Source organism: Cygnus olor, chromosome 12 (genome assembly GCF_009769625.2).
Source record: "Cygnus olor isolate bCygOlo1 chromosome 12, bCygOlo1.pri.v2, whole genome shotgun sequence".
Taxonomy (NCBI): Eukaryota; Metazoa; Chordata; class Aves; order Anseriformes; family Anatidae; genus Cygnus; species Cygnus olor.
In genome coordinates, this window is record NC_049180.1 from 12,881,950 (window position 1) to 12,907,668 (window position 25,719).

Below are 25,719 nucleotides of genomic sequence, written 5' to 3' on the forward strand. Positions count from 1 at the left end.
TTCTGTAGGGGTCCATGAGGCCAGTCCAGGGAGTGAACAAGCATGGATTAAAATGAGATGAATGAGGACTTGAGCCTGTTCCTCTCCCCTTCGGCATTGGCACAGCGCTGCTTCCCTTGGCTCGCCCACCAGGGACATCTCTGTATGTGGAGGGGTTGTGAGCACTGAGCAGGGGACTCTGACAGCTCCCCCCCACACTCCTCAAAGGCCATGGCTCAATCCAGTGACGCTAAAGAGGAAACAAATACCCAAAGAGCAGAAATCCCCAAACACGTCACATTGAATCACAACAGAGAGGCTAATGGGACAGGGCTGCTCTGTTAGAGCGAGTGTGTTCCGCTCTATATAATTAATTTACTGGTGATGAATATTTCAGCAGGTAACTTACAGGGCTTCCAGGACTGTCCTAGTGGCTGTGAGCACAAATTATTCATTGGTGGTGCCTGAACAAGAAAAGCCTTTCTGGAGAAAGGCATTTCTGCAGCCCTGGCCGGTGTCTTGCCTTGCAGCTGACTCCCTCTGCCTTCCTGAAGGAGATGTCCCTCACCACCCAGCAGAGGCTGGCCGCCGCTCGGGACACACGCCGGCCCCACATTGTCCAGCTTCTGGACATGAGTGAAACCTCCCATCAAAAGGTAGCCTTTTCCTGCCCTTTTCCTTGCTGTTTGATGTGACATTTGCAGTGCCTCTCTGAACGCCCACATGGCTAGGTGTTCGTGCCCTTTGGAAGTGCTGCTGGTGGTGGGGTTCATCCTGCCTCGTGCTGGGGGAAAGGCAAAACGCTTCCTGCCCTGCTGAGATGTTTCAGTGCTGGACCAACATAAACCCTGCTGAAATCAGTGAGGTTTGCTGGAGGTTAGCTGCTCTTGCTGAGGCACAGCACTGGAGGAAGGATGGAGCAGGACACAAGCTGTCTTCTTCCATCCTCTCTCTGAAATGGCCACCTCCCCTCTCGCTTGGGAGCAGTCGCTGTCATGCTTGGGGTTGTGGCTCCCCTTGCTGGTGGCAGCATTGACCCTTGGAGTCTGTAGGCCCTATGCTAATTACTCAAGCTCATCAACAAAAACAGTTGCATCAGTACTTTGGGCTGGAACAGCAGCTGGGATGCCTGTAGGTGCCTGCAGCTGGCAGGGTGGGTGGATGTGCTGCATCCACAGCAAGGCTCCTGCCTGCTCGAAGCTGCTTCCAAAGGGGCTGCTCAGTGTGCAACACGCTAGTGAGAGCTACTGAGCAGAGAATGGGCAGCCAGAGACCTGTAACGGGTTGCTGCAGGATTGCCCTAGACTGCGCAGGAGGTGGGGAGCAGCAGTATTATATAAAACAATAATAGAATAAAATAAATCATCCCTCCCAGTAAAGCTCATAGGAGAAGGGGATGCTGGGTTCAGGCTTGCTCAAGTTTCCAGTAATGCTGACAAGGGGTGAACCTTACGAGCATCCAGCATTCACCTTGTTTGCCTTTTTCCTGCCTCCTCTGTTGGTTTTTTGGCCTCCCCTCCTACAGTACCTTTTTGTGCTTGCTGGTTTCTAGGCTCCATATCCCTATAGGCTATTTGGGGACCCATGGGACTAGATTTGTCTCAGTCTTGGGATGAGTTTTACCCTGTCTTGGAGCCCCACACAAGCTCTTGGGCTTGGCTTCCCCCCTGAGTGCTCACGGCTGCCTTGGTGAGCACTTGGGAATGGCATGGCCACGTTAGCAGGGGGCTGAGCTGGAGGTGAGTGCAGCCTTGCTTTTGGCAAAGGCCTCCTGGAGAAATACCTCCAGAGATGCCTGCTTAATGTGCTCTGGTAACTCACGGTTGCTTCAGAAGGTAGGTGGGTGAGTTGCTGTTTCCCTAGAAGAGCTGGGCAGGTGTCCCCCCCCAAGACAGTGCAGTGCAGGATGCCCCTTCGTGTATCCCTCCTCTCACAGATGCCTTGCATCTCCAGTTCTCAGCAGTTGACCTGGATCAGAGCTTGTTCCAGCCTTTCCCCTCGGAGGTGGTATTTCAGAGCTACGTCCCCTGTGAGGTCTACGAGGTGCCGCTGGTTCTGAGGAACGACGACGTGGTAAGTGTGGGGCACTGGGGGAAGAGCGAAGTACTCTGCTGGGACACAGCATAGCAAGTTCCCTGCTGCAGCACAGCACGCTCAGAATAACACGTCTCATCTTCATTTTGTGAGGGTGTGGAAATCTTCCCGTGTTGTGGGGATTCTCCCCCTGGTGTTGGCTGTGCATTGGTGGGTTCTAACCCAAAGGAGCTCTTCCAGTCACATCCTTCCTCTGGAAAGCTCTGCATTGGTGGCATATTAAGGGCCGCATAGTTCTTTCCTTCTTTCATCGTGCTTTGCCTTGAAAGCTCCCCTTTGGGCTCCTGCTAAGCTTGATTTGGTTCTGTCCAGGCTTTTCAAAGATGTGGTGCTCTGCTTCCCTTTGGAGAACCACACCATGTCCAGAGCAATGTGCACAATGTGCTCTTGAAGGTCTTTATCTTTTCTTGAAATAACTCTTTGTGCATTTTGAGATTTTCCCAAGGAAGTTGAGAAGGGACAAGTTAGAAGATGTCAGCATTTTTCCTTCCAGTGTAAAGAGGAAAACGGAGAAGGTGCCGGTTTCCACAGGGGAACATTTGCTCGTGTGGGGCAGATACTGAGGGTCAGGTGGGAAGAGACCAGAGGGAGGGAAGGAGATGGGTGCTGGGAGAGAGCACTGCGCGTGTGGGGGCTTCTCTTGGCATGTAGCCGTAAGTGTGCTGGGAGCAGAGGCAGGCCAGAGAAAGGCAGGTGGCATCCAAGAGATGGCCCCATGGCAAAGAAGCATCTGAGCAGTGAGATGTGCCCGAGGGGAGGCCATGAACTGGCCCCCTCCCCAATCTACCCGCTGGGGGATATGGGTGGGCACAAGGGCCCTTGGGGGGATGTGGCAGGTGGAGGAGCAGTGAGAGAAGATGAGTGTGCCTGGAGACAACGGGGTGACTGCAGGTGCAGTGTGGTGCTTCCCTTATTCCCAGGGAGCTCCACTCCTGATGTCTCCCTTGGGAATATCAATAAGATGCAGCTTGGATGCCCAATATTCACACAGTCTGCACAGTGATCTTGGGCGCTTGGTGCTGTGGGTGTCCTCTTTCCTGGTGAAGACCCCCTCAGTTCCTTTTGCTACTGCTCTGCATTGTTCCCACCAAGCCTCTTGGCTGTGGCCGCCCCGTTAGCCATGCGGCACTTCAAAACGTTTGTCTCTGCCAAGTGTCGGTCAACAGGCAAACAGTTAATTTGCTCTATTCATGCTTCCTCAAGTGGAAAAGAACATCTGCATCAACATTTCTGCCATTCCCAGTAAAAAATAATAAACTTGTACAGCTGCACCTTGGGATTTGTATGCCCTACTGGGGGAGACAATGTGTGAATTGTTGTTTTTTTTTTTTTTTTTTTCTCCCTGAAATGAGTAAGTTCTTGAAGTTATTAAGACCTCAGCCGGTGCAGCACTGCTGTAAAAGCAGGATGAGCTCTAAGGAAAATCTTTGGTGTATTTTGTCATATGGAGATGACAATCCCAAGAGGGGCTGTTGTATTCTAATTGTGTTGGCTTTTGGTAGTGTCCTGGAGAAAATAGGACTCTGCGCTCCCATCGCTTTCTCACCAGGTTCTCTGAATGATGCTGCCTTGTACCATGCAGTAACCTGAGACTGCTCCGTAAAATCCAGTATGTTACGGAGAGGCTCTGCAATGACTTGGGTGCAGAAGTGTTTTGGTGTATGCATACTGCCCTTGTCTGTTGTAAAGATGCTTTTCTATCTTCAGGCTGCTTCTTACTCTCTGAGATGTTCTGGGTGGCTTTTGCTGAAACCAGTAGTGTGTGCGCCCATCTTTCCAGGGACTCAGTGACCAAAAAGTGCATGTGGTGGGGAATGGGTTCCTGGAAGCCACTGCCCTAGGGTGTTGTGGAGAGCCAAGGGTATTTGGAGGCTTCAGGGCTGCCTTGGATGTGGGGTACCAGGCTCCTGAGGGTGCTGCAGATCTGATGCATGTTTCCGAGCCTCGTGTGGGGTCGTTGCTTATCAGGGAAGCTGCCTGCTGGCTGAGACTGCCTGTTTCAGAGGCTGAGATGAGCTCTGGGGTGCTGGGCTCGATACCCATGCACTAGAGGACGCTGCTTGCTGTCTGGGGAGTGTCCTGGGGGGCAGCAGCAGGTAGCGCAGTGTCTGCAGGGACCAAGGCATGCAAAGCTGCTTGGCTGTGATCACCAGGCAGCCTCTGGGGAGCTGGGATAGGCTCTTAATGAAAAAAACACCCTGTGAGTTGGTGCTGGCTGTGTATCTCAAGGCAGAAAACATCTCTGAAGCCCATAATTGATAGGCACAGCCTGGGGGGAGGAGGTAATGGTAGTCCAGCTGTCCATCACTCTGGCAAGCTGACTGCTCTCGTCTCCTGGATCAGCCTTCCCAATGGGAGTGTTGTGCTCCCTTGCTTCTTCACAGCCCCCTTTAGCAGCTCTTAGTCACCCCCTTTTTTTTTTTTTCTGGGGTCATCTTTGCCTTCCTATGTTCCTCCTTTTTATTCCTGGTGTATTGCACAAATGTACCTCCAGGGCTAAAAGTGCTTTGGGAAGGTGGTTGAGGGAAGATGTCACCTGGACAGGGTCATGTCTTTTCTCTGTTTCCACCTGGGCTGCAAAATCCGATAGCTTCACGTTTTCCCTGCAGGTTCCTCGGCTGGTGAAGGTCGTCCTGGAGAGCTCACCTTATTTCAAGTTGATCAGCCCCACTGACGTGTGCCGTAAGGTGGCACCTGGCATGTCTTCCACCTTCCGCATCCTTTTCACCCCTGAGGAGAACAAGGTGAGACCAGAGGTCCCAGGAGGTTGGTGCCTTTTGGTGGAGCGTGAACCCATGGGGCTGGATTTGGAACAAATGAGGAGGTGTGGGTTTATGGATTTTTCCTGGTTTCAGTGGGGTTGTGCTGGATTCAGAACTGGGAGAAAGTCTTTCACCATGGTGGAGGTCCTACTCAAGATGTAGGCTCTTGTTTTAGGCTTCTTTTGTCCTTCAGTGCTGGAACATTTAATGTTTGATTGGTGTGGCTGTCTTTGTGCATGTTGTGGTGAGGGCACCCGTTCCATGCCACCGTGCTCGTTTCTGCACCAGGGTAAATGCCCAAGGTCTCTTGGGGCATGGCTGCTTGCTCATCTCTTATTTGCTGCTTAGTTCTGCTTTAATTTCACAATTTGGCCCTTCCTAGAAGAGTAGATATAGACAACTACAAAGGAAATGCCCTGTGGTCCCTAGCTCTCTGTGCTATTGGAATAATCTGTTCCTTTGGAGGGACTGAGAAATTATTTAACATCATTAATATTTAGGGTAAAAATTGGGTTTGCCTAGGGCAGTTCTACAAACTACCCAAGTGACATAAGAGTTTAGTCTCATGATGTAGGCTTTGTGAAGTACACTGGTGCCTTTAAAATGTGATTTATCAGTATTAATTACTGAGTGTTCACTTTTGGGGGTGGTGGAAGAGGAAAATGGGTTCCCACAAAAGGCACTTCAAGCTTAGAGGGGCAGCAGAGCAACGCGGGAACATCACCAGAAGCAGAAGTTGGGTGGGATGACCCAGAGAGCACTTGGGAAATGCAGCACCAGCGTGGTCGGGAGGTGCACAGCGCCTTGCAGCCCCCCCCGAAAAGGGGCTCTGGGTGACCCAGGGAACTGGGATGTAGGCACCAACTCCTCTGTTGTGGCTGGGGAAGTCGTCCTGGTGCGGGGCTGCTTTATGGGATTTTCTTGCTCTCATTCCTGATTCACGGGATGAAGCACAGAGCTGGGCTGCAGCTGAGCCCTCAATAAGCAGTCACTGGGAACGTGCTGCATGGCTGGGCTGTCAAAATCAACATGCAGCCAGCATGTCTCAGTGTTCATTGGCACCTGTGTTGCAGATGAAATGCTCATTTTTCTGTTGGGCAATGTTTCCAATGAGTTAGCCTCTCGTGCTCTGCGTTACAGCTCTGGCTGCATCATGGGGGTGCCCTGGCAGCCCCCGTCTGGCTGGAAACCTTTGTGGAGCAAACCATCTGCAGACAGGGATGCTCGTCTTGTCCTTCAGCTTTGTTCGTAGATTAACTTGAAGGAAGGAGGCAAGAAGCATATAAAAACATAGCACAGCTGATTCTTTTTTTCCCCCCCTTGCTCTCTACACTGTAGCAATACAATGTTTTCAGGCAGTATCAGTTCAGTCTGTTAGGTTTGCAAAATTCATCGCTGATGCTCAGCGAAGACTGAATTTAACGCTCATTGATTAATATGAAATATGACAGGACGATGAGTTATTGCGTTACTGAAATTAACTCCTTTAAAATTCAGGCCAGCCCTGCTCGAGAAGCATTCCAGCCTGCAGCAGCTATTGCAAGTGTATTTTTGGGAAGAGTCCTGCGGGGAGGAGAGAGGACAAAAGATTGAGGCAAATGAAGCTGGAGCAAAAGGGCCGGTTTCAAAGCACCCTGTGAACCAGTAGCTGAGGAAGGCAGCAGAAGGGTACTTGTACCTGTGCTATGCTATCATCACACTCCAGCCTCTCCTCTCTTAATGGCCCTTATTTTCCAGCCTTTATGGTATCGTGGTTTCAGCAGGGAGTTTCCCCTGGTAGACTTCCTACATTACCTCACCCTACAGGACTTTTTTTTTGCCTTGCAGTTGTCTGCTGCAAAGAATTCACTGAAGTATTTTGAAGTTAGGTGGCTGACACCTGGGTTTGCTGGCTTCTTGGGCAGTTAATTACTGTCACAGTGCTTTCAACCTTAATGTGAGCCTGGGATGACATCCCCGATGCCAGCAGCTGCGTTCGTTTCAGTGGGCACTCATACAAATGCCAGCAGTCACGCTTTGAAGGCTGGAGCTTGTGACTTATTGCCTTTCAAAGGTGAATAAGGGAAAAGGCAGCGTTGTGCAATGATTTCTACTTTCCTTGAAACAGAGAGGAGTCGTGTGAAGGATGAGGTCATATTTTCATGGAAATCTATAGCCTAAAGCTGGGTGTAAACACAGCACAACCTTTAAATCATGCAAGTGATGCAACCCCTCTCTCTCCCAGGCAGGTGTGTTTAGGAAAGTGCCTTTAAACAGTCTGCTGAGGGGTTGCAGTTGTGAAGCACAGCAGGGTTTAGGCCAGTTTCAGCTATGCCCTTAGGCCGTAGCTGAGTGGGTGGCAAGGCTGGTGTCCTGGTGGCACAGCAGGGGGTTGCAGCAATCATTGTCCCATTCTCTGCAGCAGACCCTGTGCGTCACCATGCGGGTGGCCCTAGTGCTTGTGCCCCATGTAGGGGTTTCATATGGGGCAGGTACTAATTCCTTGGGCTCTTATTTTACATCCCTGTTGATCCACTTCCTTCTTACCAGTGACAAAGACTTGAAAATGAGTTCCTGTTGTTTCCCTCAAATACCTCTGGTTGCTGAAGTTTCTTGCCTCGTTATCCCACTGCTGATCTGGGCTCCTCGTGTTCACCTCTTTCTACCTGGCATCTGGAGGGGAGAGAGAAGGAAATATGGCATGCCAAGGCTTAATAAGGCATGCAGCTTTCAATTGGATTTACAATGCCTGTGTTACATCAGGGTGGCCAAAATAACAACAGAAAGTAAATTACTTGCTTTATTTGCTAGTGTGGTTTCTGAGGACCCAAACAGCTCAGAAAAAGAAGTATGCAGATAACAGGAGCTTTAAATTGGCAGGGGCTGCCCTTCTCCTTTATTTTAGAAGGCTTAGGCTTCAAGACTGAGTATGAAATTGCTAATTCAGAAAGGCTTGCTGCTGCTGAAACTCCCTCCTGAAACATGATATTGGGTTCTGCAGGTATTGCTGCAGTTCCCTTCCTGGCATTTTACCCTCTAAAGATGAGAAGCCAAAGCCCTTCTGTAGTTTCCAGTGAAAATTTGAGATGTCTAGAAAAAAAAGACCTTTCTTGATTCCTTTTTTACATCTTGGATGTGACAGCATCTGTTACTGCAATTCCAAACCCTGGCTCAGAGTGCGCTGTGCCTTGCTGCTGGAGCAAGGTCTGCAGCCTGGCAACGTCCTGGTGCCCGGGGCAGGGAGGAAGATGCAGGAAAGCCCAGGCACAGAGGGCTCTGGATGGGTTCTGGCAAAGGAAGCTCGATGTTAAGTGTAATTCTTACTAAAACTTTATACCATTGCATACTTGAAGTGGTAAGGAGACAATCTCAAATGAGTTCAGTGCCCCAGGTAGGCATGCCAGAGAGGCACCAATCACTTATTACAGAGAATTTACAAGGGAGACATGATTAAGGCATCAACCATGCCAGAATATTCAGCGCAGAGGAAGCAAAGCTATCTTCTGCATCCCCTGAGGCTAGGATGAGACGTAGAGGGAAATGGAGATCAGACACAAGGAGAACTTTGTAAGGCTGGGTTAGAACCGGAACGGGTGCTGGGAGTGGGAGGGAATTGTTAGCACTAAAAGAGCCTGTTGGGGATCTCAGGAATAGTTTGGGTATAGGGCTGAGCTGCTTTTGGGTGGGAAGATGGACCAGATAGACCTTAAGGGGCTGTATCCCCGGCCTCGTCATTCATGGCACTGCTTGGGTGGTGGTGGGGAATAAACACCCCGTGCAACAACCGGCTATCGCAGCAGCTATGGTGTCCAGCTTAGGTGCTTCATCTGAGACTGGCTGTGGGTCGTGTGTGTGGTTCTTTTCATGCTCTAATCCCTTATGGGAAATCATTCTGTGTTGGCACTTCAGAATCAAAGCATCAGGCAATTTTGTCCTCTGATGGCATAGAGGTGGCTCTGCCAGCTTGCTGCGAGAGCAGGTGAAGCAATGGGACCGCTTCCTCTTTGCAAGTTAACGAACCTCTACCAGTCATGCTGCTGGAATGAAAGGTCATTAAATAAAAACTACTACTGCATTATTGAACAAAGTGACAGAAAACAGCAGTTTTCCTTCTGCTGTGGTAATAAACACACTTTTGCTGATCCTGTTTCTTTCCCTGCAGGATTACTTCCATGAGCTCACCTGCATCACAGAGAGGGAGAAGTTCATTGTGCCTATCCGAGCCATTGGTGCCCGAGCTATCCTGGACTTCCCCGACCAGCTCAACTTCTCAGTCTGCCCGGTCAAGCACAGCACCCAGAGAACTCTGCTGGTTCGCAACGTCGGGAACCGGGAGGCCCGCTACCACATCAGCACCCAGAGGTAAAGGAGCTTGGTGTCCCGATTGTCCACAGCGCTGCTGTGTGATGGTGTCGAGAGCCAGAGCATCTATGCAGCTGTGTTGCAGCAGCTGGAAACGGGCAGGACGTGGGGTTTGCAGTTGCTTACTGCTTTAGGAATGGTGCAGTCTTTGATAACAGCAGCTTGTGGAGTTCTGTACTGTGGTGGTGTGTATTCAGCACAGCATCTCACAAAGGTTCTGCTGGGTTGAAGGGACATGTGCATGCAGGCATGCCCTTGAGCTGGGCCAGATTCTGCATGGCAGAAAGCTATGGAAGCTCAGGTCAGGTAGACCTAGATCAGGGTTTGGAAATGGTTAGCTAGGAGCTGGTGAAAGAGCCTGTAAAGAATTTATCGCTTAGGAGGCCAAAGCAATTGGTACTGAAGCCCTTAAAATAACACTGTGGTTGGGGACCTTAATTTTGCTGTAAGTTTGGTCTGGTCCCTGCGACCAAATATTAAGTGGAACGAGCTCTACAGTGGAGATGAGCAGACTCTGACTTCAAAACTGCTCTGCAGCCCCAAACGCTAGTGGGGGCAAAAATGCAGCAAGTAGCTAGTGCAGGGATGGGGGCCCACCAAAGGCTGGTGAGGTTTCATAAGCAGGCTGCTGGGATGCTGCTCCTCCCTGGTGCCTTCCTAGGGATCGGCTTGTGGGGCCATGAAGTGGAGCGGGGAGGAGCATGGTGTCTTTGGAAAGGAAAGGGGTATATCCTATACAAATCCCACGTGTATGCTGCTGCCTCTGCTGGAGCCTTGTAGCAGGGGAAAAACTGATGAGGTGCTTAGCATCTTTTCCAATACACTTACCAACTCTTCTATCAAGTGATATAACATATGTTGAGTGCTATGGATATTAAAAGTTTAAGTTCAGTGATCAAATACCGCAGTCCTGATTTGCAATAAGGAAATGGGAAGTGTTAGAAAAGTTTTCTCCAACTACAAAAAAAGTGGAGCTCTGGGTAACTGGATTCCGTGCATATGAAGATCAAAAGCTGATATGATTTCCCTTGTCTGTTGAGGGCGTCTGTCATCTCCTCCGTTTCATTACCAACTTCAGAAAACCAGTTTGAAATTTCAAACAGATGATTTAAATCCTTGAATATGAGCACCATTTCATTCTAATTAAGAGTGGCACCCACTTTCATTCAGATTTCTTATGAGCTACTCAGAAGTTTCTGTGTTCCTGCTTTATCTCTTTTTGCTTTTGTTCACTGAAACGTCATAAAGAATTCTTCAATGGGATCTTTTTGAAAGGTTGAGTTCCTCTAATGCCTGTCTACCATCTGTCTATGTGCATTCACAGATGTATAGGAAATGGGAGAAATTTGGGGAAAATGTGAGATGGAAATGGAATGATTTAGAATTGTCAGGTAGAATTGTAGAACAATTTAGGCTGGAAGGGACCTCTGGACATCACTGGAGCAAATGCCCTGCTCAGAACCAGACCAGCATCAAAGTTTGATCAGGGTTGCAAGTGACACAGCTTCCTACTCGGGCCATTTTTGTGTTGAGTTCTCAGTGTCTTCAAAGTTGGAGGTTCCATTGCTTCACTGGCTTCCAGTGTTTGACCACATGCATGGTGACGCTTTTTTTCCCTAATATCTTCTGAGATTTTCCGTTACTGCACCTTGTGTCTGCTTTCCATTACCTTGTCCCTGCACATCTCCAAGATCTCCCCTGTGCCCTCGCTTTATGTAGCTGTAAGCAGCAGTGAGATCTGTCTTCATCTTTCCTTCCAAAGGCTGAGCAAACTTCCCAAGGCATCTCCCCGTGCCCCAGCCCTACCAAGTTGGCTTTTACCAGACTCATCCCGCCTGCTCTGTCTCATCTGGGGAGCCCTGAGCTGGGTACAGCCTTCCAGAGCTGTTCTCCCAGGAGCTGAGTGGAGGCAGTAATCCCTTCCCTGGAGCTGCTGCTGCCCTCTTGTTCGTACTGTCCTGTGTGTGCTTAGCCACCTGCCCGTGCTCCTCTTGTCACCAAGCAGCACCCCGAGGTCCTCTTCTGCAGAAACTTTTTCTATCCGTCAGCACCCAGCCTGTGCTGCTGTCTGGGGTTATTCTGTCTTTCAGGGCCCTCAACCATGCCCATGAATTTCCATGTTCGTGAGTGAGCCTCATCACCGCTTCTGATAGCAGGGCCCCGTGGCTGGCTCCTTGCTCGCTGTGCTGTGGGCACAGACGTATGCTGAGCTCCGAGGTGAGGCTCTTGCTTCCAGCAACCCCAGCAGGAAAGAACTGGCCTCCCCCTGATGTGACAAGGGGATCTGAGCCAGGCCGACATGCTGCTCTGCAGGCTAATAGATCATTAGCTGGCAATTGTCTCTGAACGAATATATTTACACCGGCTTTAACAAAAGAGGCTGATTTCCTGCTAATGTTAGGGGATTAATTTCCCTGTTAGAGAGGGTGGAACAAAGGCTTGCATCATTATTAACAGAGGTAGCGAAGATTTAGCTTAATAAGTCACTACCTCCTGTGAATGACTTTCATAACGACTCAATGATTAATTATGGTCACAGTGTGTTTAAAATTGTGCTGGGAGCTTTGGAAATGAATGACTTATGTTCCCTGTCCTAGACAGCTTAGTGTAAATATGAGATGCGGTAATCAGGAGTTATGGCATAGGTGCTTTGGGGAAGGAGTGCCAGCTTTATGGGCTTAAATTTGGACAATTTTATTCTGTTCTTATTTGGCAGATTATTTAAGCAGTTTAAGTTAAATGTATTTTTTTTTTTTTGCTAAATAAAGATGTCCTGTTGTTGCAGTCCATCTGAATGTCATACAGCATCTGTGTGTTGATATGTGCACATGCGTATGGTAGGGAGAGGAACTGGTGGAGTAGAAGGGAACTAGAGACCTGTCTAAGCTTTTAGAGCCATCATCTGAGCTCTATCTTATGGATTCCTTCTGCTTTCTTCTGTTCTTATTCTCCATTCACACAAGCGAAAGTTCTGTTTTTGTTGCTGCAACTTCCTTTTTTTTTTTTTTTGGCCTAAAGAAATGCAGGCTCTCACCTGTTCATGAGCCTGTTGCAGATGCCACCATTTTGTAGCTATTGTATTGCTCGTCACCTTTCTTTGCCTCCTTCCTCTGCATTCCCTTCTCTGCAGCACTAAACATATGCTGTCTTCTTTCCCCTTCAATGCATCTTTTAGTCCTGGGAAAATTGCACATGCAATTGCAAATGCCAGCCTTTCCTTTCAGTCAGAGCTCAGCCCTTGCACATGGTCAGTTTGTGGGGATGCTCCCTATCTGTTGCTTTGAAAGGGGTCTGAGGACCCCTATGGTCTCTGAATAGGGTCTGAGGACACCTATGGATTCTGTTGCGCACTTCACTCCAGGGAAGGGCTCCTAAGTGAATCCATGGAGCTAACTCAGCGTCCTTCGGCTGTTCCCTGATCAGAGCTTTCCTTTGCCATGGCATCTACCAGAAAATATTACCATGTTTTGACCGCTGGTGAACAAAACATTCCCCATTATGCAGTCTGGCATTATCTTGCCTGTGTTCCCTCTGCGTGACCATACCTAACTCTTTCTGCAAAGCTTGATAATAAAAAATAACAATAGTATAAATATAGAAAGCCTCTTCCTCTCCTTTTCATTGTTAAGGTAGGATAATGAGTTTCTTCTCTGATATTCAGGAAGATAAATGTCATTCCAGTACACTCGAGTTGAAAACGGTGTCTGGAAGCACATCTCAGTGCAGTACTGCCTTCTTTCCTTAACCCCATCGTTGACAATGGCAAGCATCATGCTATGCAATGCTTCAGGGCTAGACAGGATTGGCCTGAGATAGGCACCTCCGTTTGGGAATGCCACTGGAAGCTGAGATGGAAGCTGGCAGGGTGAGACGCTGACTCCAGGCAGGGCTTTTCAGCACAGATGTGGAGTCTTGGATGCTTGGATGGTCCAACAGGCTCAGTTTACTGGAACGGCGGTTACAAGCTTGACTGTGGCTGCTATACCACTACTAAAATTAATATATGCTGAGATTTAATGATCTTTGTGTTTTTCCTGCAAAAGTTCTTAATGGATAGATGAGGCAATTCAATCATCAGTAGATTGTATTGCCATCTTTGGGGCAGGAGGCAGCATTTAATGAAATCAGGCAGAAGGCTGAAAATCGATTATTTTTTTTTCCCAAATCAAATGTTTTTAAAATGCAGATTAAGGCCCTAGTAGACCAAAGAGAAAGTTTGTTTGGTCACGGAGATGAACATACCATGGGACCTGGTGAAGGAGCCTCCTTGCACACTGTGTTTATCAAATGGTTGTAGGAGAAAGGTGGCGTGATGGTTTGAAAGCCTGAGTCATGGCTTTGCTCTGCCACTTGTTTCTAAGTTGTCAGGAGTATTTGGTGTCCTCATGGAACACGATGTTTGTCAGCCCTGTAAAGGAGAGCTGATGCCTGGTGAAGGCAAGTTGTAAATGCCAAAATGTTTCATTATGAAATTGTTTCAAGTCTAGCATCAACCCCTTTCCCAAGGGCAGTAATAGACAAGATCTCAGCAGGTACCAGTGGAAAGGCCTCCTGCAGATTGGCATGGCAAGTACCTACATACAGGCTGGGGATCTGCCTGTCATTGCAAGGTACCACGGGCTTATTACAGATCTGGACCCATGAAGCTTTGATGTGCACCAAAACAAACATCCACACAGACACAGTCGAAAAGTATGTCAGAAGAAAAGAAGCCGTTAAAAAACAAACCCCAAAGCTTATCTGTTGAAAGATTTTCTGTCTTTTGGGAGCAGTAGTGATTCATTAAAAGGGCAGATCTAAGAGGGCCAGAATTATCTTAAAGAGCTGCTTACAATTAAATCACAATTAATGGATAAAAGGCCAAGGTTTAGCCTGCCAGCTCCATCTCTTGGCAGTGGTTTTCACTTGGCTATTACAACACATCAGCGATGTCTCCTTACCCTTTCTTATCTGTAGGCTGCAGGGAACAGCATAGTTGTGTTGCCAGAAGTTTGGAGAAGTTGAGTTCAACCAAGGGGCTTGCATTTGGGGTCTTGCAACACGAGGTCTGTGCAAGGGGTGGTGAGCTCCTGCCACAGCAGTAGCAGTTGTTCTGTGGGTATGGCGCGGGGTGGGATGTAGGAAGTGCAGTGTCTGATTCATGCTCAGTTTTCCAGTGATCTGAATTATGGCTCTTGGCTATTCTCTGTTTCTCCTGACAGATAACAGGGAAGGGACGTTCAGCTTGCCAGGTGGCCGCCATCTGGAATGGGATGTATAGGCTCCCTCTAAAGCAGCACGGAGAAGTCACCTGATTATGGGCTGGGTTTGCCAAATTGTCTGATGTTGTGCTTGTGCAGGGCCTAACATGGTCCTGAACTTGGTTGGATTCTCTTCCTCGTGTGACAGTGCAAAGCTAGGATGATGCCCTATGTGTCTGGCATCCCCTGAGGCCTCCCCAGGGAGTGTTGCTCCCCTCCCAGCCATCCGAGGAGGGCTGCAGTATGCAGGCATGGGGAAGGAGGAGGGCCATGGAGCAGGAGGTAGTGCTGAGGTGTTGTCAGGAACCCCCCTCGTTAGCAGCTCTTCTTAGCTGGAAAGGGCTTGCAGTTTCAAAAAAGAAAAAAAATTGTGTGCCTTTCCTCTGGGGATCATGGCCCAGCATCAGCTCAGCGTGGGCCACAGTCTGGCAGGACACACGGCGGGGGGGCTGCATCCCTTTTTCCAGCAGGCCTCTGTCTGACAGAAGAAACAAACCATGTCCCTGAAAAATCCTTTTTGGTGACTGCAACTCCTTACATGAGCTACCTGAGGGCTTCCCAGTCAGCTCCAGAGGGAACCTCTCTGCCCTGGGGACAGAGGGCGAGCAGAACCGGGCCCAGGCCCCCAGCGCCATGAGGCTCTGGGGTGGCGCGGATACCCCCAGCCACGATGCGGGACCGTGCGGCAGCCCTGTGCTCCTGACATGTCCCACATCCAAGCACTAGCAGCAGTGCTCTTGCTAAGAGTAATGGGAACAGGTCAGTCTGCTAATTCCAGCTCTATCTCATTACTGAGCGGAAATGCCAGCAGTTTTATCAGCTGTCACTGCTCATCTGAACAAAGTTCAGCTTGCGCACGGGTCCAGTTGTTCTCATTTTTTTTGTGGGTGCATTGCATTCTCTAATCATGGTTAAAAAACCTCTCCAGAACAAGTTTTGGAGGTGGCAATTTGTCCACCAGCACAGTACTGAACAATAACTTGGGTCTTCTGAGTGGGGCTGTGCAAGCTGCCACCTTCCATCTGACTTTTCTGGAGAGCTATCCCTGAGCATTAAGGCAGAGTTTCATGTCTGTCAGCTAAGAACTGTTTACTTGGTGACAAATTAGAATTATTCACAGTAAAACCAAAGTACCCTGACACATTTTAATAGGTATTTCCAGCACCTTGCGCAGATTTTTTTTTCTGGTGGGCCAAGCAAGCACAATTCCCAAACGGATTACAGCCCAGGCTGCGTGGCTTGTGCATTCATTGAACCCCTCCTGTTAAGCCCACATCAGTGTGCTTCATTTAGCCAGGGACTGAATCCTAGCTAAATGAAAATGGGATGCTCCTTCTGTGTTTTCTGTGCTGTGGTATCACCAGTTTGCATTTACATTTGTCTTCTCTGATTGTTCCTTTTCTTCTTAGAGCAGCTTTTATTGAGATGCTGGTATAACATGCCCTTTCTTAGGTTAAAACAGGTTATTTTCAAAGAAAGAAGACTGAATTCTGCAAATTAAATCATAATTATTCTCTGGTCTTCTAGGAAGACTTTTCTCTGTATCTGATTTCTAGGCTGTAATCTCTTTGGAACAGACACAGCCTTGACATTTGCATCTCTTGAGGTGAGGTTTATAGGTGGAAGGGTAAGAAAGACTGGAGGAAATTGGGGTCAGCTTGGCATGCAAATAGCAGTTTTGGTCTCTGCTGTTCAAAAACAATCCTCTGATTACATTTCTAGCAGTCTGACTCTTGGGATTCGCTGCGGAGAGGCAGAGCGGGATGCAGAACATGGGGAGAAGAGGTCACTTTGCTCTGTGATTTTCTGAGGGCTGGATCTCTTCAGAATTGGCGGTAGCTGTATTTCTGATCCTGTGTGTTCTGTTCTCACTATGCTGCAGTGTCACTTGGTATTGGCTTGCAGAGGGAAGGAGGTGAGCTAGTTCTAGGCCCCAAAAGGACTGCGGTCCCCAAATCCCCTATGATATCCCTGATGTCTGTCTTTGCGTTGCAGCCCCTTCTCTGTTGATCCCTCTGTTGGGACTCTTGGGATTGGTGACACCATGCAAGTCACGGTGGAGTTCCACCCGCTGAAGACTGGGGACCATTCCAGCTCCCTGCTGGTTCACTACGACACGGGTGAGTGCGGGACAGCGCGTGTTGCTTCGGGACAGAGCCCTCCCCAAACAGAGCGGTGTTAAGTTTGCCTTCCACACTGGTCACCGGCTGTCACTCCCCATTGTCCCAGCCAGCTCCCTTCCCTCCCAGGCAGAGAAGCACAAAAAGATACCATGTGGATGGGATGTGGAGATCCACCTGGCTGCTTGTTGTGGCTTCCTGGAGCCCCATGCAGCCTCCTGGGAGACGAAGCCAGGATTTCACTCCCGACTCTCAGTACGGTGCTGTGGTTACTTTTAAGCAAACCACTGATTGAGGAGCAGAGCAAGGGAATAATTAAGGGATTATCTCTCTAGCTTGCAGCATACAAATAAGTAAAAAGGCTGTGGAGTTTAATTGCTGAAGTGAAACCCAACCATTTAATCAATCATTCTTAAAAGCCGCTCATCGCAGGTGTGGTGCGGAGCCCCAGGCGACGTGCCCCGGCATTGTCCGGCACCGAGTCAGACTCCCCGCGACTGGCATACAAAAAGCGGCTGTGCTGCTGCCGCAGAGCCACTGCCAGACTGTTTGTTATGAAACAAAAGTGCTAAGAGCTAAGTAGCACTTTAGGATGGCAGGAGGCATTTTGCTTGCATGGCTGTTCTGTATTGACCTGCTAGCTTGCAGGTGGCAGTGGTTCTCCATGGGTCATAGAGTCCCTGTGATTTACAAGGCTGGGTGCATGAGGTGTGGTTTTATTTCTTTCGCTGAAGGTGGATTACAAAGTTTTCAGATGTGTGAAGAAAATGTATTTGCAAGGAAAATCTGGCCTTCAGTGGTCTACATGTCCAAACTCCTCCATGTCCCCCACGTATTTGTCTGGATGTGAAAAATCCCAGCCCATACTGAAATGAAGGTGGCTTGGGGTTTTCTGGGCTGCAGGACATCCATGTTCATCACCTTAACATCAGGTGGTGTCTGGCAGGGTTTTTGAAAGCAGTCTGGAAGTACACCTGCTGGCTCAAAAGGGTCCTGCAAGTGGTGCCACTAGAAGCCTGGTTGGTGGCTTGTCTCTTCCCAGGTGACTCCTAGCCCACACCAGATGGACATGGGACAATAAGTTCACAGAGTTAAACTAGTCTCAAGCAAGTCCATATGCATGAAGCTTATCTTTTAGCTCTTAAGCAGTCCTCAAGGAGATGCCCAGGCTGGCTCCCTGTGTGTTGCCGTTTGTACACCGAGCCCCGTCTGGCGCGGTCAGTGCTCGCCATGAGTAAGCAGCACGGTGCAAGCACAGTGTAGGAGGCCGAGCTTTGCTCAGGGTGAGGAGGTGTACAACAGGCTCCCAAAGCTATGCCAGAGGCTGCAAACAGATCCACTGGTCCCATCGCAGCCAGGAGCAACATCCACAGCAGATGCTCCACTGAGGTGACCAGAGGTGGGCCAGCTGCCACAAGGAACTGCTGGAAAGGCACTGGAAGTGCAGGAGAATCCATTCTCTGCTCCCTAAATCTTGATTCGTGCTGGATTCCTGCTTCCGAGAAGCACTGTAGTACAACAGGGGGGTTGATCTTCAAGACATAGGGCCAGATCCTGGGCTTACACGTGGCTGCCTGCAGTGCCCATGGGACCTCGTGGCAAGGTGCTACCACACACTTCTAGTCCAGGAGATGACTCGTACAGCTCTGAAATGTCTCGTACCCTTTTCTCCCATCAGCTGCCGCATCCCTTGGGATCCTTTTGTCAGCACAGGAAGCCTCAGTAATTAGTAAAGCCCCACTGAGCTTGTACATGGCTGACAGGCACGATATACTGAGATGCTTTTATTGCTGTCAGTGATAAAAGTAATTATGCAGATCATTTTCCGTCGGTGGCTCTGTGAGGGTGATGCAGCAGCAAAAGCCTAGGGGCAGGATCTTGCCTGCTTTGAGGGGAGAGATCAGAGGCAGGGAATTTTAGGAGACTGCATATCCAGGCAGAGCCCGCCCTGAAGCAAGTGTGTCTGATCCATTACTGTCCTGTCTCCTCGTGGTGCAGAGCTCCAGAAATCAGCTCCCCCAGCCAAGATACACCGTGTGGATCAGGAACAGTCCTCGGTGCTGTTGGTCCTGCTGCAAGCCTCCAGCCTAGTGCTAAAAGCCTGCCGAGGAGCCATCTGGCTGTCTGGCAGATGAACGCCCTGCTTTCCCCCGGCTTCCCGCACACCACTATGCTGTGGGCTGGCAATCCCTGAGCAGGAGCTCTCCTGGAGCAAATCTCAACTCGTGTGCTGCAGATCAGACCCAGCTCTCAGCACTCCTTTGGCTCTGTGTGCTCAGAGCAAGGAAGGGAGAGCTCGGCTTCAGCTCCTTGGTTTATTGCTTCAAGGGCAGGTCAAGAAGCTGGCAGTATCTGCCCACAGCTCCCCAGTTCTCAGCCGCTCTGGCTGAATTTTTCCTGTGCTGGGTTATTGTAGCCTGTGGGTTCCCCATAGGAGGTGGATGAAGTGATGTCTCCTGTCCTGAGCTCTGGGAAGTGAAATTTGTTCTCTGTCAAATTCAGGTTATTCCTGTACAGGGGAAAAGAGCAGCTACACGTGTTTTTCCAGTGCTGGACATGATGTGGAGGTGAGCTTCTCCCAGCCTGGGTCAGGGAAGAGCAGCCTGGTTAAGAAATATATAAAGCTCTTTTTCCTGGGATGCCCTGCCCTGTATGGGATGCCGTGCCCTACAGCCCTCCTTGGTGTAACCACAGAGAGGTTTTCTGTGCTGTAGAAGGCCGTGGAGCAGCAAGAGGTAACTGCCAGCTGGAGAAAGCATGGACATTTAGTCTCGAATGGGGAAAACGAGGCATGAGATCACAGGGAAAAATTAAAGCATATTTAATAACAACTAATTAGGGAGCTGTTGTGGAGCTCTGTGGTCACCCACAGAGCAATAGCAAGTTGGCTGTGATGTGTTGGAACCCTTTGGGGTTGACATAGGGTTGCCAGCCAGGAATGCCAGCTTTTGGGGATGCTGAGTCCCTGTCTCCAGCATCAGTTTTACCCACGTTGGCTGGATCCGCTTGCTGCGGTAAACCAGGCCACCCATGCAAGGGCTTGTCAGCGTGCTTGTGATTGCTGTACCCATACAGGAAACTGATTAAATCCCAGCCTGGTTTATTTCTATTGCTCTTTGAGGCTAAACAAGTGAACGGAGGATGGGTCTGCTGGCACCCGAACATCACAGCTACCTGCAGTGATACAGCATCTGAAAATGGCACTCCCTGCTGTGATCTCCATCTGTGCTCGGATGGAGACAACCTCCTCTGCATGGCTCTGATCTCTTTCCTTTAAGAACCTCCTTCCTTCCAAGGGTCTTGTTGTCTGTCTTGTAAGGCTGGTATTGCAATCAATGGCTTCCAGGAACTTGTTTGAAAATGAAATGAGAATCATATCGATTCTCTCTTTAGAGACAACATTTTACTTTTTTTTTTTTCCTGAATCCAGCGACTGATATGAATAAGCAATAGGGTTTAGCTGAGGTGGAGCCCTTGCTGTGTTTTACGTTCCTCAAGTCCCTCAAGGCACTTGGATGAGGGCCCGAGTGCTCTGTTTGTCCTAGCTCCAGACGTGGATCCTCTCTGAGGCCGCTCTCTGCGTTCATGGCTATTTGTCTGTGCGGTGTCTGGAAGGGTCCCTCCATCCCCAGGAGCGCTTTTAGATCTGTTTGGCATTGACCTCTCAGTCCATGTTCACACACACCAGGGATGGGGACTGCCCAAGGTAACACAGCACAGAAACACGTGAGGACCATGGTCTGACGGTTCCTGCTGTGTGGAAAACTTGTGGGGACCCCATCTCCCCACCCCGGGGCCTCACCTCCCACACCAGGTATATTTACAGCAGCTCCTTACAGATGTGGGAGAGCTGGGGGCACATCTTCTGATTCCTGACTTTGCGTCTGGACAACAGCAGCTCTGCAACGGACCAAGGAGCAGTAACTAACACTTCACACAGCTGATTGGCTATAGGTTTTTATAGCCCGAATCAATGAGGCTGATGAGGGGTGTTTAACTGGTCTCCAAAGCACTCATTTGCATTGAAAGAGCTAATAGCTAACAAATGGTTCCTGCCTTTATTCCCATTTTCTGGAAACACTTGTGATAATGCCTTTTTTATACTGATTAAGATAAGTTTGCCCTACCTCTTGCAAACAGAGACGGACCTTTGCACCTCTCCAGGGCCTTGTGAGTCAGGACAGATGGTCCTACACAGGAGGTATGTGAGGGGGGATTCAAACTTGTGCTTCATTGGTGCTCGGGTGCTTTTGCACAGTGATGCTGCAGAGCCCCCCCTGCAAGCCCTGGGGTGTCTGCACAGCCTGCTCTGTGCTCACCAGGAAGCTCCTGGGGAAGCCTGCCTTGCTTACCTGTCCCTGGTGGAAATCCCTAAGGTGTTCTGAGGTGTCACTAACTCTGGGTGCTTCTCAGGGCAGAACTGACCCTTCGTTAGCCTCCTTTCCCGAGAAGCAGAAGGGCAGCACGGTTTACCAAGCAGCACGTTGGACAAATATTTGCCAGGCGAGCAGGATGAGAGTTCTTGCACCAGTCAGGGACCCCAGCTTATCATCAGTGATGATTAAAACCAGCTCACAGCACGCTGCCTTCATGGTCCTTTCCTCCAGCCCCTGGGGAGCCCCCGCCAGCCCTGTGCCAGGAGGTCTCACCCCACAACAAGACCAGCATGGCTCCCTGAGGCTGTTCCATGGAGGATGGTGGGGAACGCTCTGGGTGTTCCCTTCCAGAAAAAAGAGCCAGTTCTGCTCCCTCAGGAGCTTGCATCCTGTTGCTTAGACCACTGTCAGCTGGCTGTTGTTTTCCATCTCTTTGCCCCCATTTTTGTCTCACGGCTCCAGATCTTGCGATCTGGAGGTACAATAACACCCTCTGGAGTGAAGAGCTCTGCTTTTGTTTCTTCATTTTTTTTTTTTGTTTTTTTAATGAAAAATGGGCTGGATCTGCATCTCCTTGGCTGTGTTTATAGGAGAGATGAGAGCAGGACAATCTTCTGACATACTCCGACTGAAATTAAATTCACTTTTGGTGCTACCCAAATATTCCAGATTTGACTGGGGTGCTCTCCTAAAAGATTTGTGATCCAAATTCAGCAGAAAGGGAGTGACATGGGTGGAGGAGCAATACCTCCTCGGTGAAGAGGAGATGCAGCAGGGTGCTGCTTTATATCTGTGCAGCCTGCCTGCTGGCTTCCTAATGCTTAGAGCTGTGATCAAGGCAGGGGAAAGTACAAGCTGTTGAATAGCAGGAAAGCGTTCTTCATAAAAACCCTGAGTTTGTTCTGAAATCTTGTTCAAGGGTTTTCTTATCTGTTCATTGAGCTGTATTTACAGGCTAAACAAAACTTGTCTTTCTATTTTGGAATAATTTGTGCTTTTTTGAAAACTATTCCCTCTTGCACTACGAAGCTTGTGTAGTATTAGAAGAAATCTGAAAGATGCTTTAGCTCTTCTGTATTTCTCTTTTTTTTTTTTTTTTTTGGTCTGCAGAATAGGACCTGGGAGGGGTGATCCTATACTTGATTTCTTATTGAGATTGTAAAGAGTTACAATGTGCAAAAATGCTAGTCTGCAGTAATGCAGATGGCTTCTGGAGTAAAACAGCGGTGTTTCTGCTGTTTGGGCATGCATTTCAGGAGTGCACAGCCCAGAGCATCTGCTGTAAGGCTCTATGAGAAGTCCAGCTGCGTTTCCGTGTCAGGCATTGCTTCACTGAGGTTGCAGAGTGAGAGCCGTGTCTTGCCCTCTGTAGGAAGTGTATGAAAAACGTGCAAGGAGGAGAGAGCTGAGAGCCTGTGATAAAGGTGCTGTGTAAATAATGATAGGGCAGAGAAGTCTGGGTTCAGTGAACGTGCCTTCGTGGCAGCAGAGCATCCCCAAGTGCACACCATGAACACCACCCTGTCAAGCCAAATACCCAGTGCTACATCCCTGTCACAGCAGGGACTTTACTGTAACTTACACATCAAACAACTGCGAGTCTTAAATGAAATGTTGCATCCACTTTGGCACCTGGGATGGGAGGCAGGCAGCCACTCTTACGCCCTGATCCGTGGCACAGGGTGTTGGGGACACCAAGCGATTTGCTGCTCGCTGGATGGGGTGCTCCGGCCAGCCCTACAACCTGTGGGACAGCCCTCGGTGCACACAGGGGTGGCTGTGCCCAGGCTCCCACCCAGGCGAGAAGCAGTAGAGGCGGCTTGGCAAAGCACGTGGACACACTGCACATTGCTGTATTCCCCCGTGGGCTCTGGAGCTGGCGGTTTGGTGGGCTGGAGGCTTTATTCTCATCTCTCTTTAATAGCTGCTGATGGTTTGGTCTTCTAAGAATTTGCCCAGTTGCTCTCTGGGTTTATAGATGTTAGCCTCTACAGCATCCTACGGCAGCATGTTCTAACGGGAGGAATGTTCTCTGAAAAATTACTACTTGTTTTATGTAACTTCTGAGAAAATTATTTTGGGTCCTTGGGTTCCTGTCTTATGACTAATGGTGAGATTTTTCTCCTTATTGACATTCTCCAGGCCATTCATGCTCTTACAAACCTCTTAACTGTCTCCCCTGTGTATGTTTTCTAGGTTGAGGAATCCTATTCTGCCTCTCTTTATATAGAAGCTGCTCCATGCTTTTAATCATTCTTTCTGCCCTTCTCCATTTGAAATGCTTCAACTTTTTTTTTTTTTTTTTGAGATCACAACTACACCCAATATTTCAGCATCAGAACTCTGCCTGGTACTACAGGACCCGTGCAGCTGCAGCTTTAGGCAGTGGGACAGTCGTAGTTTTCGTGGCGTTTATTCTGTGATGGTTCTTGCCAGTAGTGTCTGGTGGCTGTAGAGCATTAGCTGACGTTTCTCCAAGCCTGAGCTGGGTGCTCTCCAGGCACTGTGCACTTCTCCCACTTCTTGGTTGTGGTTCCAGGTTCTGCGTGGTTCTGCATGCCAGGTATTCACTGGAGGGGAAGTGCTTGTAAGCACACCTGCCTCCGACTCTTCTGAATTTCATTTTTGCATGTTAAGTTGTCCACTATAGAAAAGAGATTGTCTTGTTATTGGGAAAGTTGCTGTCTTTCTCAAAACATACTTAGCTCTGGCCTGAAACCACCACCACTGCAGCTCCCTTAAAAGCAGGATGGAGGCAGGACGGCTGAATTCTTCCAAGCCCTGCCAGCGGCTGTCGCTTGCCTCGTTCCCTGAAGGCTTTGCACCACGTGCCTCCTGGCACCTTTGCCTGTCTGCAAAGCAAATCAGGAGGGACAACGCTGGTGTAGTGCCCCCAGGAGACCCCAGGGACACCCCTGAAACCCTTGGCTGAGGCAGCGATCCCTGTGACCTCAGTGGGGTGGCCACCTGGATGCATCTGAAAATCTCACTGTAAGTGCTGTCAGCATAGGGGTAAACCTCTACAAGGACAGCCAGAAACTGAGTGCTCAAGGTTGTGCCCCAGACATCCTCGTGCTGTGCTCAGGGCAGCTATCAGGAAGTGATAAATGTGCTGACCCTCGGAACTGATAATCCAGCTAAAAGCTGTAGCTGGTTTATTTCTGTTAGCTGGGTTCTGCTCCATTCCTTGCACTTCTTCTAGCAAATGAGCTAAGCTGAGCCAGGGTTCTGCTTTGCTTTGTTGCAGGTGAAGATGTTCACACAAGCCTTTATGGAGCAGCTGTAGATGTCAACATCAGGCTGGACAGGAACTCCTTGACAATCGAGAAGACTTACCTCACGCTGGCAAATCGCAGGTCCGTCGTTATCCACAATCGGAGTGAAATCATAGCCCACTTCCAGTGGAAGGCTTTTGTTACTCAGGAAGAGGAAGATCAGCACAAGCTGAGGTTCGTTTGAAGAATGCATTTCAGCACGGTACTCGCATGTGGCTTCAAAGGGGTGTTGGTGATCCCAAATGGATTGGGACAAGTAAACCATCCGAGGTGTCAGGGTGTGTGATGCTGAGCTTTGGGGCGATAGAGCTCAGCACTTGAGGAGTTCTGCCTGTACTCCAGCTGGGGGTAATATTTTGGGGAGGAAAGGTTGATCGCAACGTCTGGATTTCCTCAGGCTGCAAACTGACATTCTATGGGAGCACAAACTGCTGAGATCTGGGGACCCTAGGGCTATGGGGGTCCAAGAGGACTGCATTCAGTAGGAGCACTCAGCACAGCTGCAGGTGACATCCCTGCTAGAATACCTGCAGTGGTGCCCTTGCTTCAGCTTTCATAAGATGAAGGCTCCTCTGCCAATAATGAGCAGGCAGAGGGGTTCCTGCTGCAGGATGCTGAGCTGCCCTGTGCTGCTGGGCTTCCAGCACAATGAGACACCTTGCTGCTTCAGAGGCTGGCTCTCTCCAGATCCCTTAGGGGCAAGGGGGTCTGCAGAGAATGCAAGTCTTTGAGGCTCCTGCTTCCTGCGTGGAGGGATGGGGCAGACTGTGACAGCATTGCTGAAGGGACAAGGGCTGGGACAGGTCCTTCAGGGAGTCCCTTTGGTGGATCTGGGGATTTCCATCTCAGGCAGCCATTTTTTCCACCTCTCCGCCTGAGATTTTCTATCTCAGGCAGAACACGTGCAGCCTGGGAAAATTACACTTACAAGCTTGGATGATTTAGGGAATCCTTGTACAACTTTTCAGGCTTGGATGGATGTAGGTATATCGGAGTTACTCTGAGCCCATTGCTGATCAGGAAGCTGCCTTAAACTGGAGCACTTTTTAAGGGCTTCTGAGCAAATAAAGTTCAACATAATTAGGTCAGAAATGCCTTGAAGGCTAAAGCTAGTTTTCCACTGTTCTCTATTTTTAATTACAAAGCGTGTGACTTGAGTGCAAGCTCAATGTGTTAAAAGAAAACCTCATGACCTTCTCTTGGTGCTTCCCTGAACCCTCCCTTCATCATCTCTTCCCACCTGTCTCTGACTGGACCCTGAGCCATCCCCTTTGCCCCAGAAGCAACCACCGTTTCCTCATAGTTAACATCCACGTGATTTTTTTCCCCAATTACATCTGATCTCATGCCAATTTGGGTTCTAGGCTTTGGGGCATTCTGGTCTTCCTTGCTGCAAGCCTCAGGGATGGCCCTGGCTCCAATGCCCCTGCTCTGCTGTCACCCCCTTGCTGCACGCACTGTTGTGTGTCCTTCTTGCTGGGGCTGCCCATCCCAGGAGGAACAGCTGGGGCTTCGCAAAACTATCTGGGTAT

General features: G+C 49.4%; 1 protein-coding gene across 8 annotated transcripts in view; it reads left to right on the forward strand.

Annotated features, from left to right (window-relative positions):
- Nucleotides 1-25,719, forward strand: part of HYDIN (HYDIN axonemal central pair apparatus protein) — a 121,738-nt gene that overhangs the window by 291 nt on the left and 95,728 nt on the right. For all 8 annotated transcript variants that reach the window (XR_005823631.1, XM_040571108.1, XM_040571109.1 and 5 more), the window contains exons 2-7: nucleotides 510-635; nucleotides 1,933-2,052; nucleotides 4,683-4,817; nucleotides 8,977-9,176; nucleotides 16,412-16,536; nucleotides 24,160-24,361. Coding sequence is in view for 7 of the 8 variants with exons in the window: in XM_040571108.1 (XP_040427042.1) it covers nucleotides 510-635; nucleotides 1,933-2,052; nucleotides 4,683-4,817; nucleotides 8,977-9,176; nucleotides 16,412-16,536; nucleotides 24,160-24,361 (908 nt within the window). In the remaining variant the exon portion in view is untranslated. The remainder of the gene's footprint in view (nucleotides 1-509; nucleotides 636-1,932; nucleotides 2,053-4,682; nucleotides 4,818-8,976; nucleotides 9,177-16,411; nucleotides 16,537-24,159; nucleotides 24,362-25,719) is intronic.